The 21,704-nt window shown below is 56.0% G+C and overlaps 1 protein-coding gene across 3 annotated transcripts in view; it reads right to left on the bottom strand.

Annotated features, from left to right (window-relative positions):
• Positions 1-2,540: 2,540 nt before the first annotated feature.
• The window catches only part of PLXNA4 (plexin A4), a 424,868-nt gene continuing 405,704 nt past the window's right edge, over positions 2,541-21,704 (bottom strand). For all 3 annotated transcript variants that reach the window (XM_016148741.2, XM_016148739.2, XM_016148740.2), the window contains exons 26-32: positions 21,227-21,330; positions 20,520-20,619; positions 19,188-19,378; positions 18,104-18,273; positions 14,121-14,333; positions 7,111-7,261; positions 2,541-5,213 (exon numbers count right to left, since the gene is read on the bottom strand). In XM_016148741.2, coding sequence (XP_016004227.2) covers positions 5,118-5,213; positions 7,111-7,261; positions 14,121-14,333; positions 18,104-18,273; positions 19,188-19,378; positions 20,520-20,619; positions 21,227-21,330 — 1,025 coding nt within the window. In that variant the 3' untranslated portion in view covers positions 2,541-5,117. The remainder of the gene's footprint in view (positions 5,214-7,110; positions 7,262-14,120; positions 14,334-18,103; positions 18,274-19,187; positions 19,379-20,519; positions 20,620-21,226; positions 21,331-21,704) is intronic.

Here is a 21,704-nt window from a genome sequence, read left to right as displayed (position 1 = left end):
CACTCGGGGGCGGGGGGTGTCCTGGCCTATGTCTGTGACCACAGGGCGGAGGCTGCCCCCCTCCCCCGCCTCCCCGCCGAAGCTCTCCTCATCCCCTCGGAAGTCACAGGTAAACAGTTCCTATTCTCCTTCCTAGCGATTTAGACTTAGCTCCACACCTGGTCTCCCTCCTTAATCTCGAACTCTTAAAATACATAAATAAAAAATAAACAGCTACAAATCCCCAAAGAAACAGCCCACATACAGTGTAAAGGAAAAGGGAAGGACTGAGGGGTCAGGGGCCCTCGGTCGCTGTCCTGAGACAGGGTCCTTGACACGAACTAGGAGCAAGGAAAAGGCCAGGAAGGAGCCAGGGTCCATGCGTGCGTGTGCGTGTGTGTCTGTGTGTTTGTGTGTGTGTGTGTGTGTGTGTGGTGGGGGAGGGTGTCCCTCCTGGGGGCATGTGGGGCTTCAGTACCTGGAGGTCACTCATTCACAGAAATGCCTCTCAGAGACTGGAGCTCAGCCTGCTCCTGACCGGGAGCATTCCGGGAAAGGCTGAGAAAGGGGTGTCCAAGGCCTTCTGCCTGCAGGGTGCCTCCCTCTCTCCCTCTCTCCTTGGCTCTCTGAGACTGGGACATTTGCTCTTGATTAATAAGTATTGGGCTTTGCCTCCTGTGAAGCCACTGGAAGTGCCCCCCTCAGTCCTGAGAAAGGAGACAGATGGGTAACGGGGCTTTCCCTTTAGGTCAGAGCGAGTGGTTCTTTAGGGTTCCAGAAACATCAGCAGGACTTGCCTCTGACCTAGGGTGGAGGCCGTTCAGGGAGTCGTTGATGTGGTTCCTCCGACGGGTCCCACCGGGCCCCGGCTGGGTGACGGAGCCCAACTCTGCAGGGAGGCAGCCTGGGGAGGGCCGGACGGGCCAAGCGGTCCCAGAGGCTGGGCGGTGAGGGCGGAGCTGCCCGCAGAGGGGCTCGGCGACTCCAGTGCTGGAGGGGACATGTGGCATTGGGGAGAGGCTGCACGTGCAGGAGGCAGGCAGGAGAGACAAGGGGCAGCACACTTAGAAGCCAGACATGCGAGGGGGGCGTGAGCACGCGGACCTGGGTACGGGAAAGGGGTGGGGTTCCGGGGTAGGACACGGACATTAACCCCGGGCTGGGCGGCCAGAGCTGGGGCACGAGGTTGGAGACCTCGCCTGCCGACAACTCCCGCGCCGGCCCGGGCACGGTCCTGGACAGTCTGCCTCAAACTTTAGGGTTTATTTGAAATGACCTCTCTCTCTCTCAGGCATCTCGGGCCTCGCTCACTGGCCCGCAGGGTCACAAGAGGGAGACTCTGAGGGTTGCCTATGGGTGTGCATGTCATTCTGGGGGTGTGAACGTACCTTGGCCTGTGGGGACACTCAGCTGGTCCTCAAACTTAAAACCACATTGAAAGAAGAAGGCAAGAAAAAGGATTTTCCTGAGGAAGTTACTGACACAATAGCCAACTTCACTTAATGGCACTATTTGTCGTTACCAACAAAGGTCAGGGTCTCTCCATTCGAGGAAGAACAAAGAGGGGCCGAGCCCACACCTGGGGACACTTGTGACTCCCGGGAGAAGAGGCCAGCCTGCGGCTGTCTTTCTCAGCTTCTATTTACCCATTCTTTCATGTTCAGGACCCCACGAATCTCCCTCCACACCCCGCCCCTCCCAGCTTTCAGCCCGTCTCCTTCCCATTTGAACCCCCTGCCTAACCTAGGCTGGTTATTTTGACAACGTCTCCTTCTGGTACCATTCTGATCTTGGTGGTCTCCTGGGGAGGAGGGTGTGGGCGGAGGCGAGGGGAGGGTGGCCTTTTCTTCCCTGCTCTCTGCCCAAGACTCAAGGAGTCAGATAACGTTTCTGCCTTAAACAGAACTGCGACCCTGCCGATGGACGGGACAGAGAGGAGAAAGGCTTGAGGAGACCCCGTTCCGCTGGCCCGAGTGTGCCCCACTCCTGGCACTTGCCGGCCCCCATGCCGCCGGACAGCTCTCTGGCCTGCCGAGGGGACATGGGGGATTCCACGGGGGAGTTTTGGAAGGAAGACTCGGGGAAAAGGACAGCTCTTGAGAATGCTGCCCTGTCTTTACTTTGAAACCTATCACACGTGCATCAAGAATCCAAATGAAAGGAATGGAAAATAAACAAACAGCAAAGGGAAAGAATTTTTACGGGCAAGACGGGTTGTTGGCTCTGCGTGACCGTCTTATTTCTCCGTCCCCAAGTAGGCCACAGAGACGTCAAGCAAACAAAGCACCAGCGACAACCCACCCCACCAATTAAAGTAAAATCTGCCCAAACTCCTCCCTCAGGAGAAACGAGGAGAGCAAGGAAACTTGTCCGTCCTTCTCTCCTCTTTCTTCCTGACATTTATGTTTCTCTGAGGTGTTCGAAGTTTCTCTCATAACAAAAACATGGAAGAAAAAGTCCTGTACCGGCAAAGGAACAATAACAATAATAATAATCCAGTAAAAAATAAAAGCTTCAGCAGAACCGTGAGTCTTTCTTTTCTGCTTGTTCATTTTTTTTTTTCTCTATCTGTGCAAAACTTAAAAAATAAATCAAAACACACTCAGTCATGGACACGCTCACACACACACACACACACACACACAGCTTTCATTCAGTAAATCTGTGTTAAATATGTTTGTGTCTCTCTCCTCCCCAACCTTTCACATGTGCAAAAATATTTGTGTCTGAACTGCCTCCTTAGCCCATTTCCCACATGCTTCCTTCCTGGCCTGCCAGGGCCCCTGGATTTTGGGGAGGAAATCAAGCGATCGGGGGTAGAAATTCCATGCTTCTTCACCTGGCACTTCGTTTGCCCAAACTTTGGTTATTTTCCCCCCCTCCACATGCATTTTCTCCCATCGATTAAGGAGAAACCTCTCTCTGTTGGTTAAGTTGCTTGCATTTTGTCCGCCGTGTGTCCTCCTTGATGCGACGTGATGCCCTGCTCTGGGCCACCACTGCCCGGCCTCTAGTCAAGTCCAGCGACTTGGCCAGTGACCACCCTGATTTCCTACAGACAGGTGAGCTCTCCTTCCACCCGCCGGCACTCAGTGTAGAAAGCAGGTGTTGAAATGTCCCAGAGCTGCGGAATGAACTGATGAGCAGAGAAGGGAAACACTTCAGAACCCCCCTACATAGGAAAAGAAATCTTTCTAAGCTCTCCGCCTACTCCTGGGGCAAACACACACACACACACACACACACACACACACACACACACACACACACAGTCATAGCCAACGGGGCAAGCGTTCCCGAAAGCACAGGATGCTCCACAGACTCTGCTGGAAATGGTGTGGTCCCGTCCCCTCTCCAAGTGGGGCTCCTCTGAGTGGCTGCCGGAAATGATGTCTGGTGCTGGGGGTGTGAAGGCAAAACTCATCCCAATCCCACTTTAAAGGATGCTTCTCGTCTCCCGGAGCCGTGCAGAACTTGACCCCAGGGCTGCCAGGAGATATTTTTGCTTACGGTGGGAGACTGGACCAGATGGCATCTAAGGCCCCTTCAGGATTCCAGGTCTCCATGACCCTCATTAGACCATCTCTCACTACAGCCCCCGCTCACCTAGGACCCATGTCTGCACACACCTCTACCTGGATGGCTAGAATGTGTCCGTAGATGGAAGGACAGATGGAGAGACATATGCCAGGGGAGATCAGTTGTTTGTCTCGCTTCCCATCTCTGGCCATGTCCTTCGGCTTGACTCCTCGGCCCTCCCGGACATGACAAGCTGAGGGCTGAGTTTGGCTGGCATTTTGCTTCGTCTCTGTGGGGCTGTACTTGAGTGCATTTCTTTCGATGATGACTGCTGAAGAGATGAGGGAGGCGAATGACAAAACAAGATAGCTGAGATGTTGATGAAATGACTCCCTAGGAAGTCTGGACAGTTCAGCAACAAAGTCATCTGCATAGCAATGGCACGAGATTCTGCGAGGGGAGGAGAGGCCAGGCTGTGTGCCCCAGCCTTGCACAGAATTCTCGGGAAGGACGGTGGGGAGGGAGCCATGGAGACGGCTGGAGGTAGAATCCCCTGGATGCCTGGATGCACTCCACATTCGATGCTGAGGCTTGACGCGAGATGACCAAGGAGGGTGGCGGTGTTTTCTCTAGACAGCACGCGGGGGTCTGGCAGCGGGTTACACCTCTGACTGTGGTCGCGACTCATGTGCACTTGGGGGCGAACGGAAAACAACACACTCTACTTTCAGGATGGACGAACGCTCCTGTTCTCTCTCTCTCCATTTTATATCTTCGCCAACAAGAGCCAGATGAGAAGGTGAAGACTGTCCCCATGGTGTAACTGCTATTCTTTCTCCTGTTTGGCTTTCTGCAGGCGGGGCACGAGACTGGGCAGGCGTGTCCCTGTGGGCACTTAAAAGAGCTCCAAGAAGATTGGAAGGGGACAAGGAGGCCTCAGGACGCCAACCCGGCAAGCGAGAGGCAGCTCGCGGAGCACCGCCTGACTCCTCACCCCTGCCCCCCCAAGTCCAGCCGTACGCAGGAGGTGTGGCCTTTCTTCTCATAGCTGCAAAGGGACCGTACCACCCACCGACCTTTCAGAGATGGAAATGTGGGAAGGGAGAGCCAGGCGATGTCTTCCCAGCAAAGATAACACTGAGCTCATTGCCTGTTCTCCAGGCCAAGGTTTGGACCAATGTGGGGGCTCTCAAGAAGTGGGAGGTGAAGTAGCAGCATAGAAACGAACGTCCTCTGTCCATGGCTCCTCATCCGTATTTGTCCTGTTGCTGAGAGGTGGGGTCAGCTTGGGAAGAGAGGCCCCCTCTGGAACCTTCTGGTCAGGTCCCTTGCTGTGGGGCCATCCTAGACTAGCTGAGGGTTGGTGGCTTGGTTCAATGGTGTTGACAGAGCAACTGAAAGAGAAGGGGTCCAGGAAGGAAGGAGAGACAGAAAGAGGGGGTGCAGAGAGAGAGAGACAGAGAGAGAGAGAGAGAGAGAGAGAGAGAGGGTGGCGGGCAGCGCTGCTCGGGGATGCTGCTTACACCAGTCGGAACTTGCACTTGGTAAAGATGATGATCTAGACTGAGGCACGGCTTGGTGTGTCCCTCCCTCCGGGGGGGGGGCTGGAAGGATGGTTCTCAGCTGTCTAAGCTCATGAGGGTTATGACTTGTTCTAGTTTGTAGGCCAATTTCTGCTTCCCACACTGGTCGTCGTGGTCCAGAGGTCCGAGAATCTGTTGGAGGGCCAAGAACGGGGAGGTTACTAGTTTGTACGTGCACGTCTGTGTTCTCAGGGTGCACGCGGGCAGGAGGAAGACGTGTGCACGTGAAGATGCACACGCGAAGCTGCTGGGTGAGCAGGCCGCCCGGGCAACCAGGATGGGGAGGCGTGCAGGGCGCTCGGCCTGAGGCACAATGCCTGGGCACCCGTGTGTCCACGAGCACGGGATGTCGGCACGCACATCGGCCTGTCCGGATAAACGTGTGGCTGCCCACGAAAAACAGCCGGCAGCGGGCGGAGGACACCTGTCCACAGGTGTCACAGCGCAGACGGTTCTAGTTCCAGCGTCAAGTGGGGGGCTGCATCTCGGGGGAATGCGATTTCACAAATGTTAAGAAATGCCACCCCGTCTTCCAAAAAGGATAACCTTCCCCATCAGGCCCCGAGGCCCAAGAGGCCATGTTTACAAACTCATTTGGCTTCGCTTTGTCTGTTTGGAAACAAACACCTCCGGAATCTTCATACAGCTTGAGTTTTCCTGGTCATTAACACCTACGTCTGCCAAAGCCTTTTCTGGGGTCACAATGTGCTGGAATCCGACTCGGACTCAGGAGCCATGGGACTGAGTAAGGGGCCCGCCTATTTTTTCCTGGGCAACGTGGGGGTAAAATGTGTGGCCTCTCTGCACCCTCATTTCCTCATCTGTGAAATGTGGGAATGACTAACCCCCCCACCCCCGGCTGCTCCCGGGGAGAGGGCAAAGGCAGATAACGCACATGAGCTGAGCGCCCGCCACACTGCTCCATGAAGGCAGGCAGCAAACGGGGCGGACTCCGCTCGGGCCGGGGTCCGAGGGGGCAGAGCGCAGCCTGGGCAGTGGGAGGAGGGAAAGAACAGGCCGAGGGCTCCTGGAGCCTTGGGCTTCCTGGCCCGGTTAGTGTATCTTTAATCGGGGAGACCACGATGGAGTCACCAACCTCTTAGCTGGCCAAGGGCCACCAGTTCCTGGCGCCGATGTTTCAAAAAGATGGGACATTTTTAACAGCAAGAGTAGATGAGTGTACTTGTACCCTAGGGACTGTCCTTTCCAAGATGAGACAGTCGGACTCGAAAACGAGCACACTCTCCGTCATCCATGCTTCTCTCATGTGGCCGCGAACAGGTGGAAACTTTGCCCAGGGCCAGCACTGGCCCGAGGGCTGGCATCGGTGACCCTCCCCAAGGGGCCCACCTCTGGCTTCCCCTTTACGTGAGGGTCACAGCATTACGTGGGACGCCAGGCCCTGGCCCCTGCTGGGGCTCCTTCCTTCACCTGGACTTCCTAGACCTGTCTCGGGGATGACGCCAAGAAGGATGGCAAAGCCAGGGCACAGAGGGGGTGGTTACCCCGCTGCTCAGACGCAGGGAGCCTGGCTCGGAACCCGCTTGGTCTAAGCCTGTGAGGAAAACTCCCACAAGCTCCTTCGTACTGGCCAGAAAGAGGCCAGTCCGCAGCGGCGGGGACCCCAGGGGAGGTTTTCCGCCGAGGGGGACGCGGCAAGTAAAAACAGATGCCGTTCTACTCTGTTCGGTGTCTACTCCGTACCGTACCACGTGGCCTGCGCACGGACGTGGGGAATTGTTTGTTTAAAGAAGGTTAGATCAGAGACAAAAATGGAAAAAAAAAACATAAAAGAGAGGGAATAGCGGGAGAAGGAAAGGAATAAAAAGAGAAAAAAATAAAGACAGACACTTGATCTCTACGTCTGAGAAGACCAGGATTGATGCCGAATGTATAGGGTGGACGTTTCCAGTGTCCCTGTGTTCGGGGCACAGCCCCACGTCCTGGGCGGCAGTCCCCCAGCGGAGGGAGGGGCGGCGGGGGTGGCTGCGGGCGGGGATCTCGCAGCCTTGCATAGGGCGGGCCTCACCTCCTCGCTGTACTTGCCCACGTAGGAGAAGGTCTCCGAGAGTGCGCTCATGGTGTTGAACTCGTTCATGTGCATCCGGGACTGCTCGGCCAGGTATGCGTTCATGTCCTGGTCGCTGATGGCCGGCATCTTCCCAATGTCTGAGTAGTACCTGCCGAGGGACGGGGGTGGGGAGGCAAGGGGTTGGGGCCACACGCACGGAGGAGAGAGAGACCCTGCCGGCCCTGTGTCTGCGGCCAGCGGGTGCCTGTGTGTGGCCCCTTGGGGACCGTGATGGGCGCCCTCCCATCTGGGCTTCTGGGTCTGGCCCGGGAAGAGCCTTTTGCAGCACACAGGAAGGGGATGTGGGGAGCGGCCCAGACACTGTCAGAGGGCGGACGCGGTGGACCAGGAGTGAGGAGGGGTCGTCTCTTGCAAGAGTGGGCCAGTCATTCCCTCGTGTCCCTCTGACACCCCCGCCCATGGGCGTAAGAGGTCCCCTCCGCAGGCCCCAAAGCCTCTCCCGAGCCGTTTCCCTGCCTCGATGTCCTGCCCTCTCGGGGGCTCACTGGGAGGAGCCGGGGCTGCCTGGGGAGAGAGGCTGGCAGAAGGCAATCAGTCACTGTCGCTTGCAGCTGTGCACTGCTGTCAACTGGTTAATTAGATGCCAGCATTTACATTTTTAATTTCTGCGACTTGACATTTTATGCAGCGAACCCCAGTCCCTCCACCAGAGAGGAGCTGTGCAGTTTCTCATGAGGAACTGAAGGTCCCCAGCGCCCCAAAGACAGCCACTACCCACCCTCTCCCAGACACTTTCGGGGTGTGGGCTACATAAAAGGGACCGGGTGCCCGCCAAGGCGGGGAGGCGTCGGGGCACTGGGAAAGCACACCCAGCAGTCCTTGCAAGACCCCGGCTCAGCCTGCGCTGAATGTCTGCAGCTTCAGTGCCGGAGAAAGCAAACCTGAGAACCTAGAACGGAGGAGAGAGTGGGGACGGTCGCCAGGCCAGGGACTGGGGTGAGGCCAGGGAAGCATCCGGGGCAGGAAGCTTCAGGAGAGGCACTCGCTCTCACCTGTGTAAGTGCGGGCGACAGTGACGGGCCCTTGGGAGTTCCCACAACTCCGGGCTTGAGCAGGTGAGTGCAGGGGGCGTTCTCAGAGGCTCCAATCCAGCCTCGCCCTGGCCCCTGCCCCTGTGTCCCTCCCAGACCACATCCCTCACTGCACAGACCAGGACCCCATCTGTGCTGTGCCCGGTCCCCCACCTCCACCTCTTCCCACTGCTGAGCAGGAGCTGGGTGACAGGCGGGCAGAGGTGGCACTCCTGTGTTACTCCAGCCGTCACACTCGGGAGCCTGCACTGAGATGACAGTTCCATTTGCCGGCAGAGCGTTCCCGGGATGGCCGGCTCAGAGCCTCAGCCTCACTGTGATTGGGGACCTAGTTCTATCTGGAAAACGAGGCAGGGGAAGATGACGTCTGTGCCCTCCGGCAGGGGGAGGGCTCCGCCTGTCGGGAACCTGTCACACAGACCCACTGACTGCATTTTGGCGGGAGGTCTCTCTGCCTGTGACATGCTATCAAGATAGGCACAAAGGCAAGGGCCCAATGAAACGGCCTTTCTCAGAGGCGCCCAGGGGCTACGGTGAGGCCGCCCTGCCTTCTCGTCTGGACTTCCGCCCCTCTCTAAGGTGAGCTTGTCTGCTCCCGGCCCGTCCGCTCAGGCCTCCGTTCCTGTCTTGTTGCATTTTGGTTCATTTGCTCCATCCAGGAAGAGCCCGCCCTTCCGGGCCTGCAGCCCGCCCAGAGACATCTCAAGTTCCTCGGGGTTCTGAGTCATTTAATGAGATTCCAGGTATAAACGTTGCAGCCAGAGACTCGCTTCACTGCCACTATTTCCAGGACACAATAAATGCCAATGTTCCATTTTATAGCAGAGACTCAGGGGCTTCAGCGGTGGCTCCCATCCTGGCCACTCCCAAGGGATCTGTGTCATCGTCACCTCGTGGATTCCATGCCTACCAGGCGAAATGTGTTTGCCAGGTGAAGGAGTATGTTCTTAAGTCGGATGGGTGAAAATCACAAACGAAGGCTATCTGTCACTCCTATTCCATGGCCAGCAGCCAGACGCGCCTCTGCTGACACAGCTGGGTCCACACCTCCCTCTGGGCAGTTCTACTCTGTCACCCATGGACAGTCACAGCGACTGACCAGGACGAAAAACCAGGCCCCCCTGATAGGACATGACTGCCACCAGAAGCAAAGATTCCTGCTGCTTCCGTTATCTGCCTGTGAACCTTTCATAGGTGGATGGATGGTTCTATCAGGCTTTCTGCAGACAGCGCCAGAGCCCCTGCTGCTGCCTTTCTGGTCCCCGAGGTGCATGAGAGCCCGGCTTAGGGACCGCTGTCTCCACCGGAAATAGCAGATGCCTACTCTGTCCCTTTGCAACGGCTTGCCTTGTAGTGCACTAAAAGGCCAGTCCGTTTCTCCCAAGAGAATATTCAGAAAGTGTGTTTGTGTGTGAGGAAGACAGAGGTGGGGTGGGGCGGGGTTGAGATGGAGTGGGGAGAGGGCGGGGGCCCTATCTTCTCATCCGAAGTAAGGGGCGGTGGCCCGGCCATGCTTTGCGTAGTCTCTCCAACAGTGAGGTCAGGTTCCCGCTGCCCGGCCACCATCTCTCATCTGTGCAGACGCTGCTGGTCAGACCAGCGAGTGTCTCTGGCCACTTAGTAGCCCACAAGTGGCTCGACCACATCTTCGTCTCCAGCAAGCTGTAACTCACTGAGCTGGGTGGCCATGGACAGCACGGTGCCCTGGATGAGTGTGGGGCTTCGGCATTGGCTGACATTCTGTCCTATTCTTGTCCTGGCCTCGCCGGGTGCTAAGGGGGTCCGTCCACCTTGTAGGGCTTTGTTGACCCTACCTCGACCTCTCTCCGCTCCCCTCCAGGGCTCTGCCCAACCCCACCACCTTGCCAGCACGCCTTGAACCTGATATCGACCCCGCCTTGGCGCCTCTCTGCTGTGTGCACAATTGCTTTCTTCTCAGCTCCTGCCTAGCTGGCCTGTGTGTTGGGCCCTGCCACTGCAAAGCCTTATTGATTGCGAAGAATGCAATTAATAAACTTCAGACAAGTGTTATTAGCTGGCTGTATAGTGAGGGAGGGAAAGGTCAGCCTGGGCCCCTGTCCTTGAAATTGCTGCTATGGGGTCTCTGCCTACAGGTGAGTCCTTCTTCAGAAGAGTCCCCAGAGCACCCCTCAAGCTGGCCGAGGCCTGCCAGGGTGGCAGGATGGCCAAGGCCCAGCCTACTGAGGTCTGGGCCTCACCTCTGGACCTTGTCCAGCTTTCTTTGCTGCATTTTCTCATACCAGGTGGATGTCTGTACCCTTGTGGTCCCAACACGAGGCCTCGGGGAGCTGCTAGAAAGGGAGGGGCCCCCAGAGAGCTGGTTCTCCACTTTTGACCAGTCTGCAAGTCTTATATTTGTGGGCTTTTATGGGGCAGGCCCCGTGTTTGAGGGTGGGTATGTCATCTCTGCCTTTAGGATGGCTCTAGTGGTTGAGAAGAAGGTGGCCTTCAATATCCTGAGCTCTTAGAGAAGAACAAAGCGATGCCATCCTTCGAATGTTTCAAGGACGAAGATCAGACATGAAAGACATTTGGAGCCTGATGCTCTGATGTCCCAAGATACTTGCTGCTCAAGGCTCTCCACTAATGTCCCTTCCTCTGTGAATTATTCACTGACCTCACCCCGAGCGCCTCGCTGTTCTGGCTCATGGGGCTTGCTGAGTGCCTGTCTGTATGGCCTCCTTCCTCATGAGAGCCACAGGGAAAGGTCAAGTCTAAGTGATCAGGTCTATCCCGAGTGCCCAGAGCACCCATGATGAATACCATGAATGCTCGACCCAGGATTTAATGAACGAGTTAATGAAATCTCTATACATCACCTCCAGTATTGCTCCCGGGGTGAACTGTCGCAGCTTTATATTTTGAATAGATGGTTTCCTTAGGGAGCATATTTAAATATTGAACATTCTTGACCTTTCTCATGCGGTGATGCCCATGGCCGATGGCATTCACGTGTGTGGCGTGCTCCTCGGCCAGTCTCCAGTGGGCCACCTGCGACGCCACTGAACTCAGTCCTGTGTGAAGAGCCTGTGATTGTAGCGAGCGAGGCTACTACTGTCACAGGGACATCACCCACGCTCTTCCGATTTAAAATGAGAGGAAACCATCACCCAACGCGAAAATCTCACTGCCACTGGTAATGGACTAGAATTTACAACTTGATCACAGCACGCCGGTTCGTGGTGACCGCACTGCTGCTGAGTTCTGCTCTGTAAGGTGAGTGTAGCAGGTGGTTCCTCCTGGGAAACCAAGAGGCTCTTCTCCCCTGCTCTAGATGTGGCCATGAGGAAAAGCCCTAACACTTAAGTGGGGGAGGCGAAGACGGGGAGTCTGCGGTGGGTCCACCAACCACCAGCGCTGCAAGGAATTTGGAGGCAGGAATGAGACAGGAGGATGGGCAGGGGGGCAGGTGAAAGGATGAGTAGGGGAAGGGGAGACGAAGAACTTCTAGAAGATGCAAACCATCATAGGTTTGTACAGAACCATGTAGGCTGTTCGAGCAACAGAGTTAAGAGGCCCCCTGAATCCATATGCTTCCTACCCGCTTTATAGAGAGGACCAGCCAGGGTAAACCCCGTTTCTCAGCCGTGATGGGACAGAAGGCCTCCCTGAAGGTGTGTGGGGTGCACTCTACCACAAGGAGTCGCTAAGCCTGAGTCCTGTGCAAGCAAATTCCGAGGTGGGCAAGCCCTGGGCACAAGAGTAGTATGTTCTGCCATCATTTTTCTGAACTCGAGGCTGCCAGGGCCCTGAGGTGGAAGACCAGACTTGTATGGATCCTGAGTTCATGCTGCATTTCTGGACTCACTTTCCCATTCAGGGATCCAGACAAGCTCAGAGGCCAGTCTCCTGGGGAGTGAGAGTGGAATCGATACATTTATCACCAAGGAAGAAGCTTATCCACATGGTTTCCCCATCTCTCTGTCTTTGTACCCTCATCCCAGAATGAGAGAAGAAGGGATCTGGGACCTCAAGCAAGAGAAAGATGACTTTCCTAAGAGCGCCATTGGTTGCTAAGAAACGGGTGGGATAAGAAATGGAAGCCATCAAACCACTCCTAAAAATAGCCTAAGGGACCGGGGTTACCCGTGACCCGTAGCAGCTGCATGGCACGAATCTCATTTAGCACCAAGTCAAAGGGAGCCCATTAGCCGGGTGCATGCACTATTCCGATCTCCGACTAACTGGTCGTGTTCCGGGGAGTGTCCTCTATGCAGATGTTTCATAAATGCTCCAGCCTTTCACATCCCTGCTCCCTTCCTCCCCGCCTGAAGTCCTATCGCAGGGACCTTGCGTCAGTGCGGGGATAACCAAGAGCCCAGTTTCTGCCTCCTTCTCTCTCGTTCTTTGTCACAGAGCCGGCCGACCCCATGGGTGGGCCTGCTCCTGGCAGCTCTCCTGTCAGAAGAATGAGCCACTGTCCACGCAGAAGGAGGTGAGAGCTTCTTTTGGTGGCTCAGACACAATCAGGTACAAGAACAAAAGAGCAAGCTCTCTCTGACGGCCAAGGCTGCATGCCCACCACATGCATTAGCAAGAGGGGGCGAGGTGACTATCTAAGAACAGACGGGAGAAGGAAAAGAAAACTCAGCCCTTTTAGGAGAACCAGTGGCCAAGGCCTCACCCCCTCTCAGTTATTTCCTCTACACAAGAGAAGGCGATTTTTAGGAATAAAGATGGAGACGCTGCCACGGGTGAGACAACACTGTTCTTTTTGTCTCTGGTCGCCAAGTCAAGAGCAATTTCCGGTCTCTTTTACTCTTTAAAAAGTCACCAACTGAGCTTCCAGCTGGGTTTCCCATCATTAAGTTACTTGGAAAAAACGGGGAGGGACTCTGAACTCAGGACTGCCACGCAGGGTTATGCCGCTAGGGCGTGCTGGGGCCAACGACCGGCCTGTCTCTCAGAACGCCACGCACCCCGGGGTGGGGCCATCTCCCCTCACAGGAAGGTGGACTTCCCTTAATCCACACAGAGACAACGTGCGGGTTGGCAGAGGTCCTAAAAGTATCGTAAATAGTAGAAAAGAGCTTTGGGAGTCAGCCGAGTTTGGGGATCTACCTTTCATCTTGGCCACTTGAGTCATCTTGGGCTCATTACTTAGCCATTGTGCATGTGTATTTCCTCACCGTCACGGGCACGGTAATAAATTCTATCCTCTTCTATTCCGGGGCTAGTGTCACGAATGAATAAATACAGCGTCACCTGCCTGCTTAGCTCAGGTGCTTGGCCTATGGAACCGCTGTGGCCCAGACAAGCCATAAATGTTCTTTGCCAAGAGTTAGCTTTGCACCAAGACAACCCAGCCCAACCCTACAGCAGACAGGTGGCCCCCCAGGCACAGGTGCGCTGCATGACGCTGTGATTAGATCAGGGCCGCGGGGGCTGAGAACGCACTGCACGGCCCAGGGCATCAAGGGCTCCCCGCGTGAGAGTCAAGGGACTGGGGGAGTGAGAAGCTGCTCAGGGTGACGATGACATCCCCACAGGAGGCAGCGGGGAGAACCGCCGGGTGGACAGGCAGACGGGAAAAGGCCTCCAGCCTCCAGCGCTAGAGCTGCCGTCCCTCGACGTCTTTTCTCCTCTTCTTCTTGTCGGTGGGGATTAGAGCAGGGCCCTGACACTGTATTTCCTTCCTGGGCCCAGAGAGAATTTCAGCCACCAAGATCTGAGCCTCCCACGTGGGGAAGCAAAGCGCAGTGGCAACGTCTAGCCAAGTTTCCCAGTTCGAGGGGCTGTGGGAGTTGTGACTGCAGGATCGGGCATTGTGAATGACCCGGATGTAAGTCCCAGCCAATTCTGGAGGCGGGAGCGGGGGTGGGGGGACCCTTAGTCAGGGGGAGCTGCAGGCTGCAGCGTGAGGGGCCTGCCTTGGCACCTCGGCCCGGCACTCACCTCTCCACCCAGTTCTTGTAGCTGGGAATGTCCTTGGCGTAGAGCAGCTTGTTGGAGGGGGAGTCTTTGCCCAGCCGGTGCTCCGACGTGGAGCAGGAGTCCATGAAGGTCTGGGCCACCACGGAGAGGCAGGCGTCCGTGATGCTGCTTTTGTGGATGTCGAACACGAACTGCGGGTTCTTGATCATGTTGACCCAAAACCGCAGCGGCAGGCTGTGGGGAGGGAAGAGGCAGAGGGTCAGGGATGGTGGGGCCCAGGGGTGGGGCCGTAGCTTGGCTTGGAGAATTCTCTAGAGGAAGAGAAAAGGTTGGGGACCAACAGTTCTCAGGGGCCTCCTCTGCATCACCAGTTTGCCTTCCGGGGAACTGAGGACCAGCAGGGCCGAATGACCCGTCCAGACACCCAATGCGGGTGGGCTCTGGGGAGGGCGGCCCGCAGGCTTCCCTCACACACAGGCTTTGGGGTCAGGGGCAGCCATGATGGGGCCCATCGAGTGGGACTCCCCACTCTCTATTCCGCCGTCTGCCCCCTGTGCCCGATGCAAGTCATATCCAGTTGGCGGACCTTAGAGAATAGCCTGGAATCTAGGTTTTGATTCTTACTCTCTGCCACTCGCTGTACGACGTGAAAGAAGTCACACGCCTTCCCCCTGCCTGGTGACATCAGCTCAGCCTTATCTGGGAAAGCACAGAGCTTAGAAAACCCGCCTTCCCGTCTCCTCATCTGCCCCACGGCGCCCCCTCCCGCCCCACCCTTTCTTCCAGCTGGGGACGGCGCCGGTGATGGCGATACAGTGTGACCTCCGCCCTCGGGAAGCCTGCATTCTGGCGGGTTCGTGGGGAAGTCAGATACACAATCATGTATGCGCTCTGAGAACAATCAGGGCTAGAACCGAAGGATGTGCAGGGTTCCGTGCGGGACACGGGGCGGCGGCATCCGGTCTGCCCAGAGGGAAGTGTCTGGAAAGTCTTCACAGACGGGGCAGCATTCGATGGCCTGAGTTTTAAAGAGGCGTAGGTAGGGGCTCCTCAGCTGGAGGATGTGGGGAGGAAGGTGCTTCCGGCTGGGGACTAGCTAAGCCAAGATAAAGAGGAGAGAAACCATGCGATGCGGTCCGGAAACCGCAGGTCGCTCTCTCGGTTGCTAGACAGGAAGGATGCTGCCCGGCTTGGCTGTCCTCCACTGGCTCTCCGGTTCTGCGGCTTCCACTCGGCCACCGGGATGCAGGGGAGGAAGCGTGGCACCGAGCAAAGAATCAGGGTTTCCCTCCTCACCAACCTCTCCTGTCTCCTGCCACGTCCCCTGACGTTTTATTGTCACGGTGGTTGCCGCTCTCACTGTCGGTAATAGTTATAATGTTTCTATGTGTTTGGCTTGCCTCTGAGAACTCAAACTCTTTGAATTACATTATTTCAATATAGCAAGTACAATATTTCTGTAAGTGTTATATCTCCCAGCAGTTCTGTCCCCGTACGTACAACAGATGCTATAAATACAGTCAGACCTCATATTCGAGGCTGCCAATCAATCAACAAGTATTTATTAAGTTCCTACGAACTGTGCGGTGCAGGTTGCGGCAGGCGGCATTGAGTTCTGACAATGTTAAGTGGCACTCGTAGCCTCCTGGGAAATCCAGATAGGAAATAAAGGGACAACACAGACAGTCATGATACAGGGACGAAAGTCAGGGTCATGGCAGCTGCCCTGGGGAGGCCCTGACAGCTGGGCTCAGAGCTCTGGACGAAGGACTCCCGGCTGCCCAGCGAACAGCCTCCTGTCCACATCTTCCTGTTTCCGGAAGTCCTACCCGGAGGAGAAACTCTGGGAGTCCATATTTGCTGCATGGTTCTTTCTCCCCAACACTCCCTCTCCTTAAGCCGGGTGTGCAAATCAAACAGGGAAGCCAGGGCACCTCACCGAGTCTCCCGCCTAATGAAATATTAGCATATTATTAACATTAGTGGTGGCACTAATCTCTGGTTGATTGCAGCCACTCAGGCTAAATGAGCAGGAGGTTCATTTAAAAGAGAGAAGGTAGGGAAGTGTGGAGGAAGTCGGCGGGGAGGGGGTGAGTTACAACTCTGGCCTGGGAATAAAGGAACAATCTCTTTTCAATCAGGGACAATTAACTCTAAGTCAGTATGCAAATCTCATAATTCCCAGACTAACTGCTTCTTGCCCACATGGCAATGGTGACTGTCAGGAGCGCGCCCTTCGGTGAAAGACCCTGGGTTGGTAACGCTGTCTACTGACCAGCTTCCCTGAATAGAGACCAGACTTTGTGAACTGAGTATCTGAGCGCTTGGAAGATCTGGCCCAAAGGGAGGTTCTGCCCCCCCACCCCACCCCGAGGACATTATGGCATCTTTGAAGGTGGCCTTAACACCGTAGGAAGTACAGGCTGAATACACGTGTTTCGGATGCTATTTCAGGTGATCTACCTGGAATGCACTACAAGGGAACGTAGGGATATTTTGGAAATACCAGCTCTCCCCAGCAAGGACCAAGAGATGTTCTGGACCGGGCATCTGTAGTGTTCTGAAGACGGCTGACATTCAGATGGGGCGGTGAGGAGGAAGGCTCGCTGGCAGAGAGAAGCAAACGCAGTCTGCCTAAGACTGCTCAACAGCCTTGCCTGGAGGCAGGCCCTGGGCGACCGCACACCTGGCAGGCCTTTCAGAGAGAGGAGGGAGCGGCCTTCGCCCAGGAAGAATCCAGGTTCTAAGTGTCTCGTTTCAGAAAGGATGGAACCCCTGTGTGATGGAAGCTCTTCTCTCACCAAGGATCAGTGCGGGAGCACAGCCCCTCTCTCCAGGTCTGTGGTCCGCACCTCTGTTCCTGCCTGAGTTTTCCATGTCAGTAGAGACGACACTGTTTTTCAGGTAAAGGAGATGAGAAGGCAGAGCATGCTACACTGACCGCGCTACAGACCGACTTCCGCTGTCGTCTGAGCTGTGGTCCGGGGCTCCAGGCCGGTGGTCGGGGTGCCTGGCTGTGCCTTCGCGCCCTGCCAGGCCTAGCAGTTGGCGGGCGCTGGGCAGCAGGCTCGTGCTGCCTTGGAAGACTGTTCTGGGGAAGAACCGCCTGGGACAGGAACCACGTAAAAGCAACAGGGAGGCAGTTCTGGAACTGACGAGACGAAAGGTTAGCCAGCTTGGCCCCAGGTAGAACTCACAGGTAGAGAGCATCTTGGCCCTGCGCCCTCATTGATATGTATCGAGTCCTGGCTTCGTGCAAGGTTTTATACCAGGCGCTGAATACTGATGCCTGACCTTGCCCTCTCAACCTGAAACATGAATTACTCGCAAACCCGAGGAAGGGATGATACGTGTTAGAGGCGAGAGGGACCATAATGGAGACACCTAGAGTGTCGATCAGGACTTAGAGAATCCTGCCGTCTCAAAGACAGACGAAGTAGTTATGGGAAGGCCTTTTCCCCCAGAGGAGCTGGCAGAGGAGTTTGTGGGAAGGAAAGACCGTCGTTTCTTGACTAGGACAGAAATACCCCCTGCTCACCTGGATGTCACCAGGATGTGCTGAAGATTTACTGTCACGGCCGCCCCAGCTGCCTTCCCGTCCCTTACCTGCATCTGTCAGCCCACTGAGGGCAGGGGCCGCGCCTGGTGGTCTCTGTACACTCAGCATTTAGCATCGAGTCAGGCGCCCAGGAGGTGCCTAGCTGTGACAGTGGCCTACCCGCGACACTTCGCAGGCTATTTTTTGCTCATTACTTGGTTAAATGAATGTGTGTTAACTAATCGATTGACTGCTAGAAAGGAAGTATGATTTGACTAGTCGGAAGTGAGAGAGGAAATGAGCAGAAACATAGGGGCAGAGGGTGGGGAGGCCCAGAGAGAGAGCCCGCACTGAGTCCCTGTCGACGGAGGACCCGTGACCCGGCCTTGCGCTCACGATGGCCTGAGGCACCACCGTGGATGGGCCCGGACTCCCCCGACGCGCCCTCCACTCTCCCGGTACTCACCAGTTGCTCTTCCAGGTGTGGCGGACGTGCGGGTCGTGAATGCCGTGCTTATCAGCCTGCTCATCCAGGAAGTCAAACATGTACTTGATGGCCAGGGGCAGGGCAGAGCCGCGGTGTGCCGTGCTGAAGATGGTCTCGAAGAGGTCGTCCACGAACTTCTGCAGCGTGCCCTGGGGCAGGAGGCAGCACAGGTTCACACACAGCTCTGCCCGGGGAGCTCCGAGGTTGGGTTATCAAAACCTGCCTCTCGGATCGGGGAAGGGAGGATGGCGCGTGTACAGCCGGGCCGGCCCGGGCAAAATCGGGTAAGTGCATGTGTTAGCTCTCCCGCACCCCTTCATCTGTCTCTAACAGCTTTAAATTTCCTCTGCACGTGGGAAATAGATATACCACGGCCGACTGGACCTAAGTGAGCTTTCCTCTGCCAACAACATGGTTCGGTTTCACACCCTTTGGCGGTGTTATTTTAGCACTTTTCACAAATGCTAATGAACAACTCACTCGGTCAGAGCAGACAAACACAATCTGCTGGTTTTGTTACGGCATTATTCACTCTGGCTAATGAACAGTTACCCATTTGGCTCTGCAGCGAGCGGGCCGAGGCCAGCCTCAGGAGTGAAAAACTAACTGTAGGCACAGAAGGGCCCAAGGACCAGGATTAGGGATGGTGCCCGGAAAGTCGCTGATGGAGCCCCCAGTTTCCATCACTGGAGATTGTATATGAACTGCCGCCCCCCGCCCCCCGCCCCAACCCCGGCCCAGGGGAGGCATGCTTTCACAAGGATGGTAGAAGAACATGAATCGATGTGGCCAATGTCTCTGCATTTGAGAAAGGGCACAGGGAAGGACGGGGTGGAAACCAAACTTCAGGCTGCATGCCCTCGCTGGTGTGTGTGGGTCGTTGGCCCGGAGCACTGGGTCGAGAAGGAGTCTGAGGTTCTGTGCTGAGAAAGAGTCCCGGGCTGCTGAGCAGTGCCTGCCGCGTGGGGCTAAGAGCGTGCACGAGGTCTTTGCCAGCTCGGGCACCTCCGCGGGGCGGTGGAGTCCCCTCCCCCGTCCCCAGCCCTGTCCGAAGTCCTGATACCTTAGTGGCCAGCAGGCGTGTCAGGTAGATTTCAGACACCATCTTGCTCCCCCGGTCACCCTCCTTCTGGTCTCCATGCTCGTGGTTCTTCACCAGATGCCACAACTTGACTCCACTCTCCAGGTCGGGGGTGATCATGGGCGTGCGTGAGCGGAGGCTGTCGGGACTGCCCGTGTATCTGATCATGTTCTCTGCCAACGCAACGGGCCCAGCGGCGTGAGGCCGCTCAGCCTTCCGGCTGCGTGCCCACGCCACGCCCCCACCCCAGCCGTGGCCAGCGTCTGCCTGACCCTTCCTGCCGTTTCCTGCCGCTGCCGCCTTGCCTCGATTTAGCCCATTCCCTGAGCCCGGAGTGCCTTTCCCGCCCGCTCCGGGACGCTCTGTTGCGTCTTCCCCCTACCCAGTTCCCTTCCCTCCTGGACTTGCATCTCGCCAGCCCTTAACTATTCAATTTGTAAAAACATAAGCGTGTCCTTTTTTACGCTTTTCCTCGTGAGAGTTCTCATGTCTCAGGATGTGTTGCGTAGCCAATTAGGTACAGACGTTAAGAGCAGGTAGCCTGTCTCCCTTAATGACTCTGAGTAATCGCCTTGGCACCTGCTCCCCTCTGCCCTCCCCTCTGGTCTGGGCCAGTTCTTCCCCACTATTTGCTGAAACGTGAGGTCTGGTGAGATGAGTGTTGAGCAGAAAAGAAGAGGAAGGTCCTACTAGCTGCAGGTACTGTTCTCTGTTTTCTTCTATTTATTTCCCAAAATGATCCCATGACATCGGTAATATTTTCAATCCCTGTTTTGCTGGTAAGAAAGCCAGGTCTCATAGTGGTCAGGCAGCTGGCCCCCCTGGTCCCCAGAGGGTGGGAGGCCAGGGCAGCACCCTGGCTCCCAGCCCACACCCAGCGCCCTGCCCCTGCCCCCTCCCTCCAATGCTCCATCGGCGTGACCTTTACGCGTTGCACGGCCTCTGCGCCTCTGAGTTATAATTTGCTAATCTGCATAATAGGAAGTAATAATTATTTCATTCACTGGATTGTTATGAACATGATGCACGTTAATGAATATCACAAAGCGAAAGCATCTTCTATCCTGTAAGATGCTCACGAAGGTTAGATTTTTCTTCCTGTCCTTGGGGGATGAAGATTCTGCTCCTGCATCAGAGTTTCCCTCTGGGAGCCAGGAGCCTCCTCCCCAGCCCTGCTCTCTGCTCTGATGGGCAGCCTGCCCGACTGCCCCCCACTCCCCGCCCCAGGGGTCCAGGGCCTTCCAGTGGTGCTGCTGTCCTGACGACAGCTGCTCAGGACACCCTCTCCTCCCCGGGACGATTCGATGAACTCACCATATTTACTTGCCGAGGTCCTCGAGACTGTGGAGTTGTTCACTGCATTATAGGCTGTCACCTGCTTAGACACTAGAGCCACCACAGAACCATCTGGCACCTATAGGAAAAAGGCTCATACAGGTCTGGGTACAGAAACTCTGCCACCCCGGGAGATAAGGACAAACCAAGATTAACCTGGTCCTCAGTGGCCATCAATGTCTTGGCAGAGAGCTCGGGGCCTTGGGAGGCTGTTGGCTTTTCTTTGAATGAAATGAGACAGATTCGACACTGAACAGTAAGTATTCTGTGTCGTGGCTCGCTTTCGGAGAGACTCTGGCTGGGGCTCCTCACTAGCACCCTCTCTCCCGATGCTTCCCCAGGGAACACTCAACCTTCAATTTCATGGTCTCCCAAGAAATAGCCTTCCAAGAAAGGGCCTGGACACCTACAACACACGGGTTTGCTAGTGGATCCCACATGGGGAAATAGGAGACTGTTTCTCTCGGAGGCTCTGTCCGCATTCTGCAGGAAGTGTGCCTGTCCGCATCTTATCTGCAAGGAGGCGAAGGTTTCCTGGCTAAGGACATCCTGAAGAAGTGGAGTTAGGGCTTGGTGTCTAGCCTCATGGGGCGGGGGAGGGGGCTGTTATTCAAGGACTGAGACTTGCGGGGAAGGAACTGGCTGCTCAGTGAGCTAGCCCCGCCTCCCGTCCCCGGTCACCTCACCTGGTAATGGGCCAGGGTGTTCAGCCTCTTCCAGTCATTCTCAATCTTGGTGGTGATGTCTTCGTCCTGCAGGATCATCCTGGCCCCGCTGCCTTGTCGCCACTCTGTGGGAAGAGCAGTGGCAGCTCAGAGAGGCCCTCGGGCCCCTTCTGTGGGGACCTTCAGAACCCCTGTGTGGGCACCTACACAGCGCCACCTCAAGGGATATCCGTGGACAGACAGGTGCTTGCAGACACTCCCTGAGGAGGGAGTGCAGAAGTCTTTAGTGCAAAGGGGCCCTGAGTTCTAGTTCAGGTTCTCGTCGCAACAAACCATGTTACAGAAATGGGGATAACGTCACCTGTCCCTCTCTGCCCACCTGTCTCGGTGAGTGGCCACGTCTGCAAGAAGTAGATGCTTAGTAAACGTCGGCTGAAGGCACAAGGCAGGCGGAAGCACGTAAGAAAGCTAAGTAGATGCGAAGCGGCACCGTAACGTC

This window comes from Rousettus aegyptiacus, unplaced genomic scaffold (assembly GCF_014176215.1).
Source record: "Rousettus aegyptiacus isolate mRouAeg1 unplaced genomic scaffold, mRouAeg1.p scaffold_m13_p_13, whole genome shotgun sequence".
In the NCBI taxonomy this organism is placed as follows: Eukaryota; Metazoa; Chordata; class Mammalia; order Chiroptera; family Pteropodidae; genus Rousettus; species Rousettus aegyptiacus.
The sequence above is the reverse complement of the archived record's forward strand: the minus strand, read 5'-3'. Positions and strand labels throughout refer to the sequence as shown.